The following is a 22,990-nucleotide window of genomic DNA, read 5'->3' as shown; positions in this document are numbered from 1 at the left end:
AAGATACGTTAAATTTCACATCAAAAGAAGAGAGATGTAATGAGTTTATGCAAGCTATTTATAGCCCTTCAGTATATGGTCACATGATCATCATAGAGAGCCTCGTTTGGGGGGATATAGAAAAACATGGCGTCTACGTAACGCTACATGACATTGTATTTAACCTTGGAATGAATGTTGCAACCTCCATTAAGGAATAAAACATTACAATTCATGATGAAGTTTACCAGTGGCTGTGTCAAGGCAGGAGCTCTTTCTTCTGACAATCCTGGTTCTATTTCAACTGTCTTCATCCTGGCTATCAGTGTGTAGCCCTGGCCGAATTTGGTCTTCAAATGTTGTGGTGTTCCAAGACACACGAACCTTCCATTCACCATGATGGCAATTCTTGTACATAGAGCATCACATTCTTCCATGCTGAAAAGATTGGATACCATGTATTGCTAATTTTTCAGAATATCCAGCAATTTCAAGAATTGAATTTTTGAAGTATTAATATCCAAAGAATCAAAAACTTGGACATGCCTAATTTCAGAATGCAAAAAATATTGGGACACACAACATGATTTTACTAACCTGTGAGACGTGAGAACGAGTGTCCTGCCGCACTCACGTACCTGTGACAAGACGTTACAGAGCTGCCTCCTGGCTTTGGGGTCCATCCCCGTGGACGGCTCATCCAGCATGATGAAGGCCGGGTCTCCAACCAGAGCGATGGCGGTGCTCAGCTTACGCTTGTTGCCACCACTGTAGAAATGATTGAAATATATGTAGTACGATAAAATACATGCATATCATGGCCACTATCACGCAAATTAAGACGTCAAAACAAACAAAATACAATGATTGAATGAGTCTCTTTTTAGCACTACAATTACCTTCACCTGTATTCGGATGTTGGTTTGTCAGAATACTGTCTGAGCATCATGATATCCAGCAGGTCACACACGCCTTTGATGCAGTTCTCCGGCACTCCCTTGAGTCTGGCGTACATGGTGAGAGTCTCTCGTCCGGTCATCTGGTCAATCAGGGCATCAAACTGGGGACAGTAGCCCATGTTCTCCTGCACCTGTGATGAGTATTGGAAACATACATACATACATACGCACGCACGCACGCACGCACACACACACACACACACACTCTCTCTCTCTCTCTCTCTCACTCACTCACTCCACTCACTCACTCCACTCACACACTCCACTCTTTTATAACTTTAAAAGTTGATTCAACATCACCAACTTCAGAGGTGTTCATCAAAGTCATTAAGCTTCTTCATCTTGCTTGTAAGCACACCTCTAATCTGACCTCTCTCCTGTCTAAGAGTTTTTACCACATCAATATCATCACTTTCATTAGTTTCCTGGTGTTTCATGTTGATATTCAGAATTTCACAGTCTATCAAAACGGCGAATCACAATCGTGAAATTTCTTGAACTGATGTTAGGTTACAGTCTCAACAAACGATTCTTGTTTCTTGTAACACCGCAGTTTATTTCCGTCATGATGCGTTTCATTACTTGAACAGTATAAGTCATTCAGCAGGTTCAAGCTGAAACCATACAGAACCTGATTTACCAAATGTTGCATACAAGGTACATCATGAATAATTGTTTAGGCTCAAATACAAATTATGAAAGAATAACTTTGCTTTTGAAACATTAGTTTACAAGTCAAAATTACACTGTTGACACATTTGTTTACATTTCAAAGTTACGACAATTCTACAACTAATACAGCAAATTCGACAACAGTTCTCCCGAAATGATGACAATGCCTGACTCATATGAAAGGTACTTACAAATTTCGTGGCAGAATCAGTTTGCTTTCCGTCTAATTGCACCAGTTTTGCTCCAAAGACGATGCTCGTCACCGGAAAACAGGCCATGTGCGTTTTCGCCTTCCCACCCTCCTTGCTTAACCTCCCCACAGTTATCGCCCCCAGAAGTCACCAATCCCACAGAAATTATCTCCCTTAGAAGTCACCAATCTCACAGAAATTATCTCCCTTAGTACTTCCTACTGCTCTACACAGTCACCAAGATCTATAAACTAGGGAAATTGAGATTACAATTTCAAAATTGAAATTGTCAAAGTTAAAACTGACTTATTGAGGCTACACATATGTATTGAATATTGGTTACTTGGTTTGTTTTAATCTAAGCTGACATGTACATATCTGCATCACGGTTATTGAATGACATAAATTACCTCCGAAAGTAAACACTTAAATGTGGCATCTCACATCAGACATTTGATATTTAGTTTTAGGGCATGTTTGGATATGAAACTGAGTTGATAAAGGGCAAGCCTTTATCCCTGTCTTGAAACAACCCATTATTTGTTCTGGTGAATAAAACATGCATTGATAAGGGTATTTTGTTCTTCGTCCATGGAATCACAACTTGAATCATTTCTTCTATGTACCGGTGCGCGTACCCAATCTAAAGTTTGAACAAACAATGCAGCCCATCATGTCATGTTTACATATATTTGTAATAATTCGGAGTAGATTGTTACACCGTTTACAAGCAAATGACGTACGGATTCTGGATTAGAGGCATATACAAAAGCAGGAGGAAGTGTTTGTACTGATGATTGGTATGGGTGTACATGTAGTTACAGTAGACTTATAAGCATGTTCCGTACACAGCAATGTGTAATATCTGAGGTAAAACATTCCAAAAGATAAATCCTGGAGAATAAACAAAAACATATACGAAAAGATAAGATGCTCATCTTTGATGAGTTGATGGTAAGCTGAAGAGATGTTCACGGTTGACCGATGGTTAGAGTCAATTTCTTTACCACAAGAGATATCACTTAACATAAAAATTACCTTCTATCTCAGATTTTAGGCAAAACTATTCTCGTGGTATCTGCAATAGGCCTATAACACGTAAACGTTCAGCTCGTCGGAAACTTCCTTGAAGTTCATTTAAGTGATTTGGACCGTTTGTTTCCCAGAAAACAATTGCCTCTGCTTACTGCAATGGTAAATCTCACAAACCACCCAATACATGTGTGTAGGAGGTCATGTGCTCTATGATGATCTCAGTCTTGTGTTTGGGAACTTATTTTCTTAGGACAAGTTCTTGCCACTGTGACAGAAATCACTTACTTACATAGCCATACATTGGTCTATGTTCCTCTTGTTTCACTTCAAAATAGTTCCTCCAGTGTTTTGGATAGTTAATACATACAAACTACAGAAACAAACGCACAAGGTCATCCATCATTGAATACTACCACAGTACGACATTTTCAGAGCAAGCACCTCAGCTACACATTGCAGTCATGCCCAAAGGCTTGAAGTTTTCACCAAACAGTATCCGGACAAACAATGATGAATTCATCAACAGTATAGAGGAGGGATTGCAAAAGCTAGCGCCAGGGGGCATTGTTGACTTCGTGAGACACTAGACTGCCAACGTCCTCAACACAGAAAAAAAACAGAAACCCAATGTCACTCATTATGAAAGCAAAGCAAAACAAAGGCAAGGACACAACCCACTTCAACAGCTTGACCGGCAACACCAGCAGGCAGCAGACAAAAGACCACACATTCCATACATTGGTGAATGTTTCTCTCGTTTTATCTCAAAATAGAGGTTAATACATAAGTCTATGTCTATAGAAGTAAACATGAAAACCGACCTTCCTGGTACCGATAGTGGCTGTACATATCCATGTAGGACTTGCCAAAACTGTAGTGAGGAAAAAGGAGGAGAAACACCCAGTCAGTGATATTTGCCTCAGTTTCCTCTCCTAAGAGGGTCAGCATGAGGACTGTTAACAGGGTTGCAAGACCTGTCAGGAGAAAAAGAGAAATGAACAAACTGAACATCATAACTCATACTCTTCAATTTATGGACACTATATCATCTTAGTGTTATTTACGTACACTCAAAAATGCGTTACCTGTGATGATATTTAAGATGATGATGACAACCATCCCGGTAGGAGGCGACTTGAACATATATTGAAGTGCATACATGAATGGCAGAACTGCCAAACCATACACCAGCAGGACGAGGAACACGATGCCCAATCTCCCATCTTCGGTATATGCTGGTATCTGATATCCAGCAAACACAATCAACAGCAAAAAGGATGGAATCAGGTAGTTGATGTAGTCCCAGGCCAGGTTGGACAACCAGAAGACAAACGGTCCAACTCCACTGACAGTCTGAAGATGTTTGGCGCCCACCAATCTCTCCTTGATGAGAAAGTACACGAAGGAAGAAGTTAGGAAGGCCATGCCGAAGATAAGACAAAAAGCCACAGAAAAGCCAAGTTAAAGTACTGCTACAAATGATGTTTCCGATGTTTTTTGGGCATCAGATGGAAGTGGGTTGTTGATTGTTATGATGGAATGATCTTGAGATGTAAAATGTTTTAGGATTGCATTCATCATGAACGACAAAGATATGGGCTGGCTGTGATAGGATTGTCCATTAAAAAAACTAATTGCTTCTTTATTAGATTTGAACTGAGCTCCAATGATCATTTTCTTGTTGTATCCTCCGATTCCAAGGTCTTTTGCTCTTGATAGGAAATAGCTTGTCACATCATGTTTCGACACATTTATCATCTCAGGTTTGTTTTCAGTCCCTACTAACTGATCATGGTATGTTTGTGCAAAGGCCTGTGACAGATGGTCCGAGCTGCTTTGGTTTGGACCATAAAGATATGGGACGTAGGTGCCTTTGAATGGTGCCAAGTGTAAAGTTAATGGAACCTCGACAGCTTCTCCAGGCTCCACTTTGCTGATAGCCAGGGCAGCAATGGTGAAAATAACCGGCAACAGAAGCTGGACAATGGTGATGGTCTTGTTCCTCCATGTGTGAAGAGCCTTCTTTACAAACATTCCTCTGAAGCGGGATAACTCCAGGAGTATTCCTCTGGTTTTTGTGAAGCCCTGGTTGAATGCTGAAATGAATATATGTTTAAAGAAAAGATATCAGTAAAGTATATTGTTTTACTTGTCGCTTGCATGTTATTTCATTGAGTGCGTTGATGGTATGACCCTATCAAAAATTGAACTTTGATAAATATAATAATAGAGAATAAATACAGCTTTACGGATACATTTTTAATATATCTGCTCAACAAACCACTGGCCAATGATCTTCCACACCTCATTGTTTTCAGATTCTGTTGATAAACTGTTCTCGTCACGATATGGTTGAAATGTTGCCGATGTGACGATAAATACTAACTCACTCACTCACTCAGATTCTGTTGAAATATGCAGACACAATATCACATCTTTAAATACAATATGTGTGGTATCATTTCGTGCAATACTGTGCAGGCAGGTACTTTTGTTCTATGAACACATGCTCTATTCGATGTAATTTACCTAACATATCAGCCGTGCCCCTGTCTCTCAGTTCATAATTTTCATTGCTCCAACCATATATTCCGCTTGATATCAAATTGTTTCTTGATCCTGTAGGATAATCTTCATTGGCATTTCCACACTCTTGTTCCTCCTCACCCGCTCTGTTCAAGAGATACAACAATAAATGTGTTTTTCTGTACCTTGGCACATAGCGCTTGAGTAGCAGTACATTATTTGACAATAACATTGTATGGCTGAATTCTGCTAATTAATCTTTACTTTAGTTATAAACAATATATTTGTCAACTACTAACTTGAGAAACACTTCCTCCATGGTAGTTGCACTTGCACCAAAGCTAGATATGCCAAGCTTTCCCCTCTGTGTTTCAATCTCATTGAAGAGAGCAGCAAAATTGGCTGACTGGTCATCAGGCAGCAGGTAGGAGAGTTCAGCATTGATCTCACCCTCCATGACTGCTGTAGGGACGTGCTGCTGGACAACTGCCGTCACTGATGCCACCTGACAGGTGGGTTCCTTCATCATCACCAGGTGGTAGCCAGCCCCTGAAGATACAAAACTATGTTTTGAGACAGATAAGAAGGCGAAAGTCATGAAATAACAAACGTTCATTGAAGTCAAAATATCATTTGAAATCGTTTTAACATCACAAGTATTAAAATGACGAAGACATACATCATTGTACAGGCATTACAACACAGCCATACCATAGAGCTTCTTCAGGAAGTAGGATGTTCCACAGCACTTGACCACCCCTTCTGATCATAATGGCGATGCGGTCACCCAGAAGGTCAGCCTCGTCCATGAAATGAGTGGTCAGCAACATGGTCCGGCCCTGCTTGTTCCTCTGAAGGATGTCACATGTCTGTCTTCTGGATGCAGGATCCATACCGGAAGTCGGCTCATCCAGGATAACGATCTAAAATTGTTCTTACATCAGTGTAAATGTACTTACATCAATACTGTTTATCATCAGGATAAACTATCGAATATTCGAATGGTATTCTGTTATACAAATAACGGAGAGCATTTTATAATGCCAACTTCCTCATGATTAGGAAATATAATGAGTGCATAAGGAGTATCAAGTAATGAAGCAGTCAGCATATGCTCCGAAACGTGGGAATAATGACGTGGACGTACACAAATACATACCCTCGGGAGATATCTTTAATAACGATAGTGTTGGCCTACCTTGGATCCTCCAATCAGAGCAATGCCAACAGAAAGCTTCCTCTTCTGTCCTCCAGAGAGATGCTGAGACTCTGTGAATCTCTTCATACTCAAGCCAACATCATTTATCACAGTGGTCACTTCAGATTGAACATTCTTGGTCGGACAGCCTTTCAACTACAAGGGCAGAACATTTTAATGATTTCCTAGTTTGGTTTGTATATAACATACTTGTACTCCTGGTTCCAGCTAAACCACAAACTGTATAAATGTAAGTGTTACCATATTCTGCCTACTTTACAGAAGGACGAATACAGGTTGTTTTAGCAACATTAGAGAGTGTTTAGCAATATCCTACCCCACCGCCCCGTGCAACACTAAAACATTAGAAGAATATATACGTGGCAATTAATGAGTGGACACCTTATATAATCATTGAACTTTATCAAGTGCTACTTCAATGTTCACACACATGATCTGGGCCCCTGATTATACAGATCAAATTCTTTCAAGGTAACTTACACAGGCAAAGAACTCCAGATGTTCCTGGACAGTCAGGCTGTCAAACAGGATGTTGTGTTGAGGGCAGAGACCTAGACTCTGCCGGACACTCTGGATGTCGATGTTGCCGTTCACAATGGCGGTGCCTCCAGATGCAGGAATGAAACCTGCAAATAGATACACAGTAGTCATCACTACATACAGGGCCAAAATATACCACTTCCAGTTATTTGTTGTGTATAATTCGTTACGCTATGACTGGTCGCATGTGAGATACATACATTTTGGATTACATCAAATTTAATGTCGACAGGGAACTGTAACTTGGCAAGTTAACCTGGCATATGCTCCTCCTAAAATTCAAATCAAAAGTATGCACCTCGTCATAAATATCATAAAAATGGTGCTTAGAAAAGCACATTAAACTGATTAGATGGCCTCATGTAAGCGTTCAGTCAGAAAATTGACAACACAAGACCGAATTCGAGCACTAATTGAAGGTTTAATTGTAGCAAACTAAAGTTCACTGAAATCGCCATAAATTAAAGTGAAAAGTGTATGGCTGCCGGGGTCGTTACAACAGACACACAACACGGTTCACATTTAATTAATGTTGAACTCACTCGCAGGGTCCACAATGACTAAATAACGCAGTGTTTGGTGAAACCGCCTCGAACTGATTCTCTGTTGAGGGTGCTGCCACTCATCATGCAATGCATGGGTCAATTCCTAAATGTTCTGAACTAGAGGATCCCTTGCTCTCACCCTACGTCCCAAAATGTCCCACAAATGCTCAATAGGATTCATGTCTGGAATTCTGGCTGGCCATGGTAGTGTCTCAATGGCGTTGTGTTGGAGATGCTGAACAACAGCTCGAGAACGATATGGTCTGGCATTATTGTCCATGAAGAATGGTCGTGTGGCGAGAGCATGGTTATCGAAATGAGACACTACAGCACCGTCCAGGATCAAGTTCTGGTACATCTGTCCATACAATGGAACTGTGATGAGGTCAAATTTACAGTCATAGGAGCAACACCCCCACACCATGACGGATCAACCCCAAATGGAACTTTAACTTGAATGCTCCTCTGATCATATGCTATGCCTCTCTGCCTCCAAACTCGTGCCTTCCCGTCTGTATGATGCAGCAAAAATCGGCTTTCATTGGACCAGTGGATCCTTCTCCATGTCCTCAGGTTCCAGCGAGCACGTGCTTGACACCAGGTTAAACGGGCATGGAGGTCTGATTGGCAGTCTTGCTCTCAATCCTGCACAGCATGTCCTGCTTGACTGTATTGATTTTTCCATCAAAAGGGAAAAATATTTTAAAGTTAAAACATTGAAGGATCTGTTTTATAATGTTAATTATCATTTAATAATTGAATTTTTAAAGGAAATAGAATTATTAGATAAATTTTGAATAATATGTTTTGTAAACAGATAAATGGTATTTTAAACATGGTAGTATGAATTTACAACTGCGATTGTTAGTGGCTGTACCCTCAAAGGGGGTAAAAGTATCGAAAAATTATTGTCCCCCTGAGAGGGTACATAAGTCCCAAAACTTTCAAAGTAAATTTAAGCTTACCAGATTTATAATCGTAGTATTTTTGTTCCCTTAAAATTCGGCTAAACTTTTCCTACAATCGCCAGCGGCTGAAGGGATGGTGTAAATCCAACTGGAGTTCATGCAGGTAGCAAAGGCACTGTAAGTCCCCATGGTCCCTGATATGGTGATCTACCTTCAGCTGTTGGCGACCGATAGCCTGTTCTTATCTTGTATTGTCCTAATAGTGCTATTAGTTTTAACTTTCCACACTACTTTTAATTCTAATGGTGATATTCTAGCTGTTTTACTGTCCTTTGATGACAGTTTTTTTATAATATACACATATTCCATTTCAATGTCAAACATGTTCTCGTCACGATATGGCTGAAATATTGCCGATGTTAAATATTAACTCACTCGCTCACTCACTCACTCACTCAATCCTGCAGAATTAAGGCATCGTCTAATGGTGCTGATGGACACTCAGTTGTATGGATGCCATCCATGTCGCAGCTGTGTACAAGTAGACATTGGGCTTCGTCTGGCATGGCGTACGAGAGCACGATCTTCCCTGTCATTGGTTTTTCTGGGACGTCCAGACCTCGGTGCATCCTTCACTTCACCGGTAGCAGGATCCTTACGTATCAGCTTGCTGATGACAGTGCGATTAATGTTCAGTTGTGCTCCAATAGCAGACATGACATACCAGTCTGGTGCATACCAATAATATGCCATCTTTGGCTCAGGGGCACTAGACGCGTGGGCATTTCACTGGTTGGTCACAATAAAGCTTAATTTATGCATACAATCATATTTTAGCCGTGTCTGCCAACATAACATACGCAAAAAGGGGCTATGTGCATATTGCATTTACAGCAAACCGACCCCTCCCAAAATATGCATGCTTAAGGCAAGCATGCACGTGCAGCTCGGAACAGGGGGTGTTTGTGATTTTATGCTCACAGATGATGTTGTATATTACATATGTACGTGTAGTGTAAAAAACCCGAAAATTATATTTCTACTTTGATTTAAATGGGTGGTGCGATACTTTTGACGAGTGGTATAATACATACACAAAAAGTATCACCACTTGTCTTTAAACCGATGGCTATATATACCTGTATGGACAAAGTAAATAGGAAAAAAGAACCTCCATATTCAGATTTCAGAAGAAATACAATCCAATGTACTGGTCCGACTTTATCATGCGATTTTATCATGAATACCTGGATTCCCGCCCGAAGCACCCATCACACATCCGTCACACACCCGTCACACGCTCGTCACACGCCCGTCACACCCGTCACACATCCGTCACACATCTATCACACATCCGTCACACCCCCGTAAGTACAATATATTTACCTGTAAGAACAGACATGGTTGTAGTTTTTCCAGCGCCGTTGTGACCCAGGAGAACAGAGATCTGACCCTCGAACATGTTGAGACTCATCCCATCCACAGCTACCTTCTTCTTAGATCCGGAACCGAACACCTTGACAGGAAGAGGAAATTGAATGCATTTTACATTGGTTATTTTATTTCATAAGTAGGTTTCAGTTGACAATAATTGTCTTTTTGTATGATGTCAACTGACGGATAAATCACAGACATTAGCGCGGTGTCGGCTATGATTTCATACCCATTTGTTCTTAAGATAGCAATGCAGTCGTAAAAGTTCCGCAATACTTGGATCCTTTCGTAACAAATGTTAAAAAACATTGAGTTCTTAAATGAGTGTCCCAAATGAAACCTTTGAAACAACATAGTTATTAAATGGAAAATGTTTTGTGTTTCCTTTCTGTTTTGTTGATGACGTCAATATCTGACGTATATAAACTCTGTCAAAAAAGAAACGCAACCCCTGTCCTCAGATATGAAAAATTCGTTTGAATGAAGTTATTGCTTCCAAACTAAATGTTATTCGAATGTATTGAAATTATACAAGTAATTAATGAAGATTACCATCCAAACAACTGCATTTGTACGCATAAGTGTATTTTATTGCTTATTCCGTCACAACGCATGAAATGACCCTCATGGTGACTTCGCACAAAAAAACCACATGCAAATCATGAAAATGGCAGTTAATGTAGGGGTGTATAAAAGCCCATGTGCTTTCGTATTATATTCATTCATTTGTCGCCGAAAAGCTGTGTGAAAAATGCCACGATTGAGTGATGCCGACCGAAATATCGCCATTGGTCGTGTTCAAGCCGGAGAAAGTTTTGGAACTGTTGCACGGCACCTAAATGTTCAAACAACGATATCCCGACTTTGGAGCCGCTACAACAACTTCAATTTGACCAACGATCGCCCGAGAAGTGGAAGGCCAAGAATCACGACCCCCCTTCAAGATCGGTACATCCGGGTCCATCACCTGCGTAATCGGCATGCCCTACCAACCGTGACTGCCACACAAATACCAGGTTTGAGGAGAGTGTCAGCTCAAACGATTAGGAACCGTCTGAAAGAAGCGGGTTTACGTGCCTGTAGACCAGTTGTTGGACCTGTACTACGCCCCCTACATCTCCGCCGACGACTCAGGTGGTGCAACAACGTAAGGATATGGACTTTACAAAACTGGAGGCGCATCTGGTTTTCTGATGAATCCCGTTTTCTTTTGCAACATCACGACGGAAGAAAACGTGTATAGGAGACGTCATGAACGTTTTGCGCCCATCTGCGTCCGACAGGGGACAGATTTGGCGGAGAAAGCGTTATGGTTTGGGGATCCATCTCATACAACCAGAAATCAGACTTGGTGATCGTTGAAGGGAACCTGACAGCCCAACGTTACATCAACCACGTATTACAGCCTCACCTTCTCCCGATTATTGACCAACAGACACAGATTTTTCAACCAGACAACGCCCGGCCTCATACTGCACGTGCAACAATGAACTTTCTGCAGAATTCCGAACTTGATTGATGACGCCATAGGCTCTTGAATGATAACGTCAGGCATTTGAATGATGACATCAGGCGTATACATGTGGGATACCCAGGTCATGATGACATGAAATGTTTCAGAAGTGACGTGAATTGAATTTAACAGCCTGTGTCACGAAGAAAGGTATGTAATAAATATAGAACGTCATACTACTGCTTTTGGGCTTTACGAACTGAACTCGATGGTATCATGGTAAGAGGGAAACAACGTGTTTGAAGAAAGACCGAAAGGTAACATTTGTTGCAAATGTTATTTCATAGCTCCCTCGGATTGATAGTCTTGTATAGGATGACCTCGATGACTGGGTGTTTTTCAAAATCTTAAAAAACACTAGAAACATGACTTGTACTTCCCGTGTATTGTGAAATACCACTGAAATTATACTGAAAATATACGTTTTAAAATTATTCTTCCCAGAATGCATGAGACATATATATCACGATACACTTTCATTGCAGTACGGACGGTCGGTCGACTTCTCGTCATTTGTTTGAATACGTCATTTGTCATCTTGTGACAAAATACAAACATGCATTGCTTAATATTTTAAGAGCATTCACTGAATAGTTAATTAACTGATGGCAATATAAGCTTTTTCAAGATTCGTATATTATTTTTGTCTAAGAGGTTTCTGTAATGCAAGAATTTCTTATCGCTCGTGTTCTACTTAAGCTTCTGACCTGCAGTGCTTATTTCGGGCGTAAATCATGTAAATGTAGTATTGTGTATGTATTTTGAAGAAACGTGTAATGGCACCTTGTAACGATTAACCGTTAGCCAGGTAGGGTGTAAATTGCTGATTACGAATGAACTCATTATCAAGTAAGATCTTAGACTGCAGAATAGTTTGAAATAGTGAAATATTTCACAATGCTAAAGAAGCATAAAATCAGAAGCATCTGTTGTTCCTACCTTTTTGAGATTTTGGATAGATATTCCAGTCTTCATATCCACTTGGTTCCGTCTCAAAGTGCTTCTCATCCAAGAGCTGACTACTTGGATAATCAGCATTGGTCTGCTTAGTTCCACACCAATAGGAGCCCTGGTATTACGAATAATTTATAATTAGATTAACTTTGTGTCTTCATGCAATAAAATGAAACTACAAATACAAACACCGCTATGTCGAAGATACGGTTGTCTGGAAGTAAAAGCCTGGACCCGACATCCACTCTTTATCCGTAATTCTTCGGTTGTATACAACATAAGACACCTCGAAGTAAAAGCCTAGACCCGGATAACTCGAAGTATAAGCCACCCGTCATCCATTCTTTACCCGTCATTCTCCGGTTGTATACAACATCGGATAATTCGATGTAAAAGATTGGACCGGACATTCATTCTTTACCCACCATTTCACGGTAGTATGCAACATTGAGTGAGTGAGTGAGTGAGTTAAGTTTTACGCCGCAATATTCCAGCTATATGGCGGCGGCCTGTAAATACCAGACAATCCAGAGGTCAACAGCATGAGCATCGATCTGAACAATTGGGAACCGATGACGTGTGTCAACCAAGTCAGCGAGCCTGACCACCTGATCCCTTTAGTCGCCTTTAACGATTGAGTTTAAACATATTTATTCAGGCGAATGGATTGGGTACAAGTTATGCCAACTTAATGGAAACCCTCTCCTATCTACAATGCTTACATGCAAAAGTGAAACAAAATATATGTACAGGGATAGAAAGATATATACAAAGGATATACACAATACATGAATACATGAATTATTTAGATCATAGACATTATATACAATTACTGAACCTTTGGGAGCTTGATATATTTTTTTGAACTTCTTTAAAAATTTGAATATTGTCACTGTACGGAAGATCTGCATTGCCATTTAATAGTACGTCTAGGTTTGTTGGTGCTCTAATGTTACAAATTCTGCTAATATTTTGAAACATTTCCTGTCTGATATTTGAATACAAAGAACATTCCATAAAATATTGATGAGAATTTTCACAGGTAAATTTAAAATTACATTCAGGGTTCTCTATGAGACCAATCATATATAGATCACCGTTTCATCTATTATTTGAATATCTTAGCTGGGTATGAATCACATAGAGTTTTCTATTACCAAATGAGAAATATCCTGGTGCTTTTGACTTACGCGAGCTTATATGTGATTTAAAACTTTTTAGGAAACTGAATCTCTAACATATAAAGGGAGATGATTCCAAAGTTGCGAAGATGATGGGAAAAATGATTGACTGTAGAGATTGTGCGGGAATAAGACAGGGAAAGATCTCGAATGTTTCTAAGATTATAATTTGTCCTAGATTCAACTGTTTGAGGCATGAGATCACAAAGGTTGGATGGAGCATTTTGTTGTAGATGTTATAGAATAAAGACAGTTTACGACATCTACTTCTTTCTTTTAACAATTGTTTCATACATTAGAGTATCTCTAGTAGCATATTTTGGTAAACCAGTAACTATCCTGGCGGCCTCAAACTGAACTTTTTCAATTTTTTCGGTTTAATCCACCGAACAACCATCCAACAATTCACAAGCATATTCAAGATGTGGTCTTATGAATACAATATAAATCTTATTTAGAGTATATCTCTGTTTAACATAAACTTTAATTTTCTCATTGATGAAACCATCAAGGACGTTGTACTTACAATATTATCAATATGGGTGTTCCATTTACAATCAGAAGAAAATGTTACTCCAAGATGTTTATGACATTTTTCCAATCGTACACACTGATTTTCAAATTCTAAATTTAGAATTGCAGTATTATTCTTAAGACTGATAAGTATAGCTTATGTTTTGTTGGGATTGTATGTCACAAGCCAACGTTTTGCCAAGCACGATAAATATTGTAGGTTCCAATTGGGTGTCTGTTGCATAAGCCTGTGATTGATAGATGAAAATCCCATTGATGTATTATCTGCGAACAAGCGTGCAGCACAATCTAGTTCATCGGCAATATTATTAACATATACAAAAACAAGAAAGGGCCCAGGACTGATCCCTGGGGTACCCCAGCTGCAAGAGATTTGGGATTTGATAATGAAACATTTAAAAGCTGATGTAAACTGATTCTGGCACTGATGTAACACTGTATCCATTAAGTAATTCTTCACCTACACCGTAGCTAATTACTTTTTGCAGTAAACCTCTGTGCCACACCCTCTCAAAGGCCTTTGAAACATCACGAAACACAATGCAATAGCCTTCATGTCTATCTAGAGCTGAGCAAATATTGTTATGTAGTTCTATTAACTGACGAGTCGTCAGAATGGCCTACTTGAAATCCGGATTGATATTTGTATAACGATCTATTGTCCAGAAAATAATTAGACATATGTTTCATGACAACTGTTTCAAAGATTTTTCCTAAACAACTGATTAACGAAATGGGTTGGTAATTACTACAACTAGATTTATCTTCCTTTTCATAAAGCGGGATGACATGAGCTTCTTTCCATCTATTACGATAGCTACCTGAAGATAACGATTTATTGAATAAAAAACACAATGGTTAACTAACAGATTCTGCAATACATTTCAATAGTTTACGACTTATACGATCAGGTCCACTCGCTTTGTTAACATTTAAGCATTTAATAATATCAGCAATTTCACGTTCATTTACTACAGTGTGATTGATCCTACTAGATGTACGCATTTCAAATAAGAGTAGTGCTTTGGCTTTTTCATCTAAAGTTACAAATAGACGCAAAGTATGAGTTTAATGCTTCCGCTTTATCAAAGTCGGAAAATATATTTGTACTCTCGTTAGATTCGCTAGATCGTAATGGCGGAATAGGGTTGATAGCTCCTGATTCTTCGATTAGCTTTCTGAGTACTTTCCAAAATGAGGTTTTGTTATCTCAAGCATGGGTTACTGAAGATCAATATTCTAAGCCGGACGTTCACGGGTTCAACATTCGATAACTCGAAGTATATACATAGGTGACACACAATGGTGTTTTCAAATTCATATTCAAAATCTAACACACAACGTTTTGACTAAAGAAGTCTTCACGGACATGTTTATCTAAACAAAGAATAATATTAAAGAGACTATGAGAAAACAGATGCATAAGTCTGACTGCTTGTAACCATGACAGAGCTTCAAAGATGTTACAACAAACTATACTGAGTCTATAACTATAACTATAACTTCACATTCTTTCTTCAGGGCACTATAAAAGAACAAGAGATGGTAAGATGGTTAAAGTTGTTATTATTTCATTGCTGAGATCTGTGTGATGTACTCGATACACTGACAGTGCCATAATCAGTTCCATTAGGCTACACCGCCGTTCCCAAAACCTGGGTATACAGAATGTCAAGTCACAAGAATAAAATGCGAAATTTCTCAGTTCAATATTGTGTATGGCCGCCCCGCGCATTCACCACTGCCAAACACCGTCTGGTTGGGGATTCTGCGCCATTGCTCTTGCAAGGCAGCGCCAAGTTCCTGCAAATTCTGAGGTTGGTTCCTAAGACCACGAAGCCTTCTCCCAAGTGCATCCCAAACGTGCTCTATTGGATTAAGGTAAGGGGACCTCGATGGCCAGTCCATGACGTTGATTCCAGCGTTTTGAAGAAAATTTCGTGTCAACATCGCGGTATGCGGCCGAGCATTATCATACTGGAACTGCAGACCTGGGCCATGAGCCGCCATGAAAGGAACGAGTTCAGGGGTGAGCACCTGGTCGCGGTAAGCAGCAGCTGTGAGGTTTCCACGGATGACCAGAAGTCGGGAACGGTTGTTCCCACAGAAAGCACCCACACCATGCAACTTCCGCCCCGAATCTGTCGACTTCCTGTACACAACATTGGGCATACCGTTCACGACGTCGTCTCCAGACCTATGCCTGCCGTCCGCGAATCTGAGGGTAAACCTGGATTCACCGCTAAAGACGACTCGATTCCAGTCTCTGGGTGCATCGGAGGTGACGTTGAGCCCACAGCAGACGTTGACGTTGATGAAACGGCGTCAATATTGGCCCACGATATGGACGTCGAGAATGGAGATTGGAAGCCCGCAACCGATTTCGAATGGTCTGTGAGGGACAGTCGGCATCTCAGCCCTGGTTCGTGTAGCCGACAGAAATCTGTCACGTGGGTGACGTAGGACGATTTGACGGTCTTCTGCTCGTGACGTCACACGTGGAAGACCCGACCTTGGGCGATCAGAAGTAGTGCCAGTTTGTTATAGACGCAAGTCATACACAGTACGACGGCTGCATCCCATTGCTCTTTGCGACGTCAATAACTGATCTTTCCGCTTGCAACATGCCAACGGCACGTTCACGTTGCACATTTGACAATCGTGGCATTTCAAGTACCGTTAGAACTGTGGTTTCAAATTATTCTTCCCAGAATGCATGAGACATATATATCACGATACACTTTCATTGCAGTACGGACGGTCGGTCGACTTCTCGTCATTTGTTTGAATACGTCATTTGTCATCTTGTGACAAAATACAAACATGCATTGCTTAATATTTTAAGAGCATTCACTGAATAGTTAATTAACTGATGGCAATATAAGCTTTTTCAAGATTCGTATATTATTTTTGTCTAAGAGGTTTCTGTAATGCAAGAATTTCTTATCGCTCGTGTTCTACTTAAGCTTCTGACCTGCAGTGCTTATTTCGGGCGTAAATCATGTAAATGTAGTATTGTGTATGTAGTTTGAAGAAACGTGTAATGGCACCTTGTAACGATTAACCGTTAGCCAGGTAGGGTGTAAATTGCTGATTACGAATGAACTCATTATCAAGTAAGATCTTAGACTGCAGAATAGTTTGAAATAGTGAAATATTTCACAATGCTAAAGAAGCATAAAATCAGAAGCATCTGTTGTTCCTACCTTTTTGAGATTTTGGATGGATATTCCAGTCTTCATACCAGTTGGTTCCGTCTCAAAGTGCTTCTCATCCAAGAGCTGACTACTTGGATAATCAGCATTGGTCTGCTTAGTTCCACACCAATAGGAGCCCTGGTATTACGAATAATTTATAATTAGATTAACTTTGTGTCTTTGTGCAATAAAATGAAACTACAAATACAAACACCGCTATGTCGAAGATACGGTTGTCTGGAAGTAAAAGCCTGGACCCGACATCCACTCTGTATCTGTCATTCTTCGGTTGTATACAACATAAGATACCTCGAAGTAAAAGCCTAGACCCGACAACCAGTTTTTACCCGTCATTCTTCGGATGTATATAGCATCAGAAAACTCGAAGTAAAAGCCTGGACCCGACATTCGTTCTTTACCCGTCATTGTCCGGTTGCATACAACATCGGATAACTCGAAGTAAAAGATTGGACCCGACATTCGTTCTTTACCCGTCATTGTCCGGTTGTATACAACATCAGATAACTCGAAGTAAAAGATTGGACCCGACATTCGTTCTTTACCCGTCATTCTTCGGTTGTATACAACATCGGATAGAGCTCGAAGTAAAAGATTGGACCTGACATTCATTCTTTACCCATCATTCTCCGGTTGTATACAACATCGGATAACTCGAAGTATAAGCCTGAACCCGTCATCCATTCTTTACCCGTCATTCTCCGGTTGTATACAACATCGGATAATTCGAAGTAAAAGATTGGACCGGACATTCATTCTTTACCCACCATTCCCCGGTAGTATGCAACATTGGAGTGAGTGAGTGAGTGAGTAAAGTTTTACGCCGCAATATTCCAGCTATATGGCGGCGGCCTGTAAATACCAGACAATCCAGTGGTCAACAGCATGAGCATCGATCTGAACAATTGGGAACCGATGACATGTGTCAACCAAGTCAGCGAGCCTGACCACCTGATCCCTTTAGTCGCCTTTAACGATTGATTTAAACATATTTATTCAGGAGAATGGATTGGGTAATCTTTTATCACAGTCGGAAAATATATTTGTACTCTCGTCAGATTCGCTAGATCGTTATGGCGGAATAGGGTTGATAGCTCCTGATTCTTCGATTAGCTTTCTGAGTACTTTCCAAAATGAGGTTTTGTTATCTCAAGCATGGGTTACTGAAGATCAATATTCTCTAAGCCGGACGTTCACGGGTTCAACATTCGATAACTCGAAGTATATACATAGGTGACACACAATGGTGTTTTCAAATTCATATTCAAAATCTAACACACAACGTTTTGACTAAAGAAGTCTTCACGGACATGTTTATCTAAACAAAGAATAATATTAAAGAGACTATGAGAAAACAGATGCATAAGTGTGACTGCTTGTAACCATGACAGAGCTTCAAAAGATGTTACAACAAACTATTTACTGTAGAGTGTTCAGAGTCTTAGCGTCACAGCTACATTCTCAATATTGTATATATGCCAAAACAAATACTTACGGTAAAGGGGAAGTAGAATGGTTTCGGCACACCAAACTCCCCTGGCCAGACATTGTCCAGATACCAGGTGACGAGGAGATGAATTACCGTGTCGCCTAGCAACATCAACATGGCGTCCAACAGGGAGAAGTTGTCATCCACAGTAGCGGGCTCATGGAAATTCGACCACAGCACACCAGAGCCTAGGTATTTAGACAAGTATTACCTTCAGTATTACGCAATGTGAAGAAGAAACATCATTACATCTCATTCTAAAGAAAAAGTAAAATCTTGTATGCCGATACATATACTGAATATGGTTTTCAGCTGCATGTTGACTAGAGAAAGAAACAGTTTTCACAGAGCTTAAAGCATTTTAGAACAAACATGATAATTCAGTCTCTGTTTTGCACTTTAATCAGTATCCACTCCAATTCTGCGTGGCACATCCTTATCAACATTGTGTTTCGAAAGTGAAAAACAACATACCAGCTCCTTCATAGAGTGATATGACATTTGCACCAAAGGCCATTCCCACGTTGAACAGGAGACAGGAAGCCAACTTAGCTGGCCTCGACATGTTTCGGTAAATGAGAGCTAGGTAGAAGTACGGGCAGTAGGAGATGAAAAACACAATCCCGCTGAGAGTTGCTCCGATGTTTGCTGAAACAAGGAAAGTCTCAACATGGAACTTGTATATGCATGACAACTCATAATGCGACCATTATAAAATTGTTTTCGTAATCTATTGGAATGCAACGGACGATTCTGGTGATGACATTGTTACGATTTAGAAATTACCGTGACAAAAGACTTGTGAGTCCCCTTATACATCTCAGCAACAATCCTTTATATATCTATTATACAGTTCCAGAGAATTCTAGCAAAAGCCACGCCACCCACTATCATTCAGAAATTACTGGAATCCATCCGTCTTCCACCGAAAACGCCGGAAGGAAAACAAAGGGGAGGCAACTCCCCAGCCCACTTTCAACAGCTGCAAATACATAGCCCATGCCAAGTTCAAGGTGTGAGTTCAAATCCATACTCTGCGCCTTAAACTTGACCCATAACAACTAAAAGTTTATTAATGTGGCATTTTAATTAACAAAAACACATCCTCATAACCCTCTACCACATATTAAGGATAAGAAACTTTCGATTACAATCATACAAAGATAACTAACATAATAAGATGACTAACGTGGACTACAATCTGGAAAGTGCATCAGCACAAACACTGTCTTTGCCTTTAATGTGCCTAATGACAAGATTGAACCCTTGCAAAGTCAAACTCCACCTCACAGGTCTTTGATGCTTGTTCTTCATTTTGTGAAGAAAAGTCAAGGGATTGTGATCAGTAAAAACTTCAATTGGAGAAGTAGTGGTACACAGGTGCACTGCAAAGTGCTGCCAAGCTAGCAAAAGACCTCCTGCCTCTTTCTCAAAGGTAGAATAATTTCTTTGGTGCTTGTCAAACTTCTTGGAAAAGTAACAAACTGGATGATCAATTCCTGAATCATCCTCTTGAAAGAGGACACCACCTGCACCTACAACACTTGCATGAATTCGTAACTTAAATACTTTCTCAAAATTTGGTGCCTGCAATACTGGAGAATTTATGAATATGGCTTTGACTTTTTCAAACGTTTGGTCATTATTTTGTTTCATTTTAGCTTGTGAAACTGTGAAATTTTGTCTGGCCAACTCACATGTTTTTTGAAAGTATATTCCAAAATGTAGAAACATAGTCCAAAAGATTTATCTCAGGATTGTGATTGAGCCATTGCTGTTTTAGATGTTCTAGTGGCCCGCCCACACTATGGCCAAAGGGACTGAACCCAAAACTTTCCTGAACTGACTCCCTGACAGCAAACAGCAACAATGTAAATGATAAGACTGAACAACATCTGGCAAACCAACTAAGGTGAAAACCTTGATCAAAGCCTTGACAATCACAGGATTGTCAAGCCTACGAGGAGGAATTGTTTCAGGAAATCTGGTAGAAGCACACATGATAGTCAGAAGATGCTGATTACTAGACTTAGTCTTAGGTAGTGGACAAACACAATCAATGATGACTCTACGGAAAGGTTCCTCAAAAGCCGGTGTAGCTTTTAAAGGAGTGGTAGGAATTTTCTCATTTGGTTTTTCCAACAATTTGGAATGCAAGACAGGTCTTGCGAAATTAAGCCACATTTTGTCTCAAAGTGGGCTAAAGGAAATGTGACAACATTTTCTCACAAGGTTTGTTTACACCCAAATAACCTAGCATGGGTCATTCATGTGCCAATGAAAGTACATGATTTCGAAATACTTTTGGTGATACAGTTTCCATTCATCCTCCGCGGGAATGTCTGGCGACCTATATTTCCTCATCAGAACACCATTAATTAACAAAAACACAACCTCGTAACAGCACATGTTAAACAATAAACATTTCATCAGCAATCGGGGCCATTAGCCATATGCAAAACAATTATTCCCCAAACATCCTACATTTTCGGAAATATTAAATTAACACAGATATAACGAACTCCTTTTACGCTTCTGATTTTAGTTGAAATGCATAACGAACTACGGCAAAAACATATTAGAATTAGTGGTGTTTTGGAGATTATTAGTGTAAATGATGTCAGCACTCAGTGACATGAACATTTCAACATCAACAAAGGTGTTTCTTTTATCATTTTATGAAATGTTTTTTTTCTATAGAGTCTGAATTCTGTTTATTGTTTTTATCTATCTAGTACGTTTGGATATTTGATGAGTGCACAGGTAATACCAGTCAATAGTTGTGAAATTTCATCTGAATAATGATTTTGAATAGGTTTGCTGTACAGAATGTACATACAGAATGTATGTCAGTGATGTAGGTTCCAATGGATATGGTGGGTGCACCATGTGACTGCAACGAGCCCTGCTGCTAGAGGAGATCTCCTAGTATTATGGAAAGAGTTTTGCTGCTAAAATATGGATCAACTGACGGTGACAGACGAATTTTGAGAACACCTTCCCGTGAATGAGAAATATCAATCAGTGTGTACAATACATTACTTGCATACAATCGCCACACTATACTACAATCTTAAAAAGACACGAGTATTAGGAATTGAAATGATATTTGTGAAAGAGTGTTTGTACTGTGTTTCAATAACAGTTTAGAAAATTACCTCTTTGAGTGAAGACGCTGATCATGAAGCAGTAGGAGATGATGGAGACGCCGTAACAGAGAAGGAACACAAAGAACAGGGTGGGATCTGATTCGGCCAGAGCAGGTCCTTTTTCACTTGCGTTAACTCCACACAGCACACTATACAGGGCCATAACAACCAACATGTATATAAAGCTGGTCAGGAACCAAGACGTCCAGTGAGCTGAAGCTCTCAGACCCATCAGCTTCATGGATTCCTGGGGAGAAGAAAATGAGGAGTAAATTCTTACTTAGTGGGATATCCCTGAAGATTAGATTAGAAATATCTTCAGCAACCCAAGCTTGTCGTAGGAGGCTACCCAAAAGAGATCATAATTAGGTTCATTTTCTACATTTACTCAGATATAAATGTGTTTATACCAGTAGTATCATGTACTACTAGTAACAGAAACTAAATCAGGTGAATAAATTAACATGATGATTGCATCATGCAAGAACTGGATATTGGTCGATTACCGACCGTGTCACAACACCTGCTATCAAGATGGTCTGAAGAACACGAAGTTCTCGGTGCCCTTGGTTTTGTAACTCCCGATCTCTTGGCGAAGATGAGGTGAGTGTCCGGGTTCTCCAATGAAAGAGCAGACCTTCTGACACTCTCAGTAATGCGAAAGGCTGCAGTGCTGGGGAGCCTTCATATTACACGGAAGGATCCTGGTGGGTTGCGACTGGGCAGCGCTTATGTTCAATGAAAGAGATACTAATCCTCTTATATTTTAGTTTTCCTTTAAGCTTAGGTTTCTTCCCTGCTATACTGTAATGGCATTCTATTTTGAAACCTGCGAGAGTAAATGAGTCGTTGCCTTTTTCTATTGGAGAAGCTGCGTGAGAACACGATACCACTCTGCTATGACGTCAAACAAAATGAAAAGAAACACTTCGAACACACCAACGACA

The 22,990-nt window shown here is 40.0% G+C and overlaps 1 protein-coding gene across 1 annotated transcript in view; it reads right to left on the bottom strand.

Moving 5' to 3' along the window:
* Positions 1-3,622: 3,622 nt before the first annotated feature.
* The window catches only part of LOC124254667 (phospholipid-transporting ATPase ABCA3-like), a 29,952-nt gene continuing 10,584 nt past the window's right edge, over positions 3,623-22,990 (bottom strand). Inside the window, 13 exon segments of the mRNA XM_046688513.1 lie at positions 3,623-3,810; positions 3,922-4,932; positions 5,366-5,508; positions 5,662-5,911; positions 6,074-6,128; positions 6,130-6,285; positions 6,561-6,716; positions 7,062-7,207; positions 9,961-10,090; positions 17,397-17,525; positions 18,901-19,082; positions 19,369-19,542; positions 22,053-22,290. Of these exon segments, the coding sequence (XP_046544469.1) occupies positions 3,632-3,810; positions 3,922-4,932; positions 5,366-5,508; positions 5,662-5,911; positions 6,074-6,128; positions 6,130-6,285; positions 6,561-6,716; positions 7,062-7,207; positions 9,961-10,090; positions 17,397-17,525; positions 18,901-19,082; positions 19,369-19,542; positions 22,053-22,290 (2,949 nt within the window). The 3' untranslated portion in view covers positions 3,623-3,631.

Source organism: Haliotis rubra, unplaced genomic scaffold (genome assembly GCF_003918875.1).
Source record: "Haliotis rubra isolate DU_JTF1 unplaced genomic scaffold, ASM391887v1 Scf58, whole genome shotgun sequence".
Lineage (NCBI taxonomy): Eukaryota > Metazoa > Mollusca > Gastropoda > Lepetellida > Haliotidae > Haliotis > Haliotis rubra.
The sequence above is the reverse complement of the archived record's forward strand: the minus strand, read 5'-3'. Positions and strand labels throughout refer to the sequence as shown.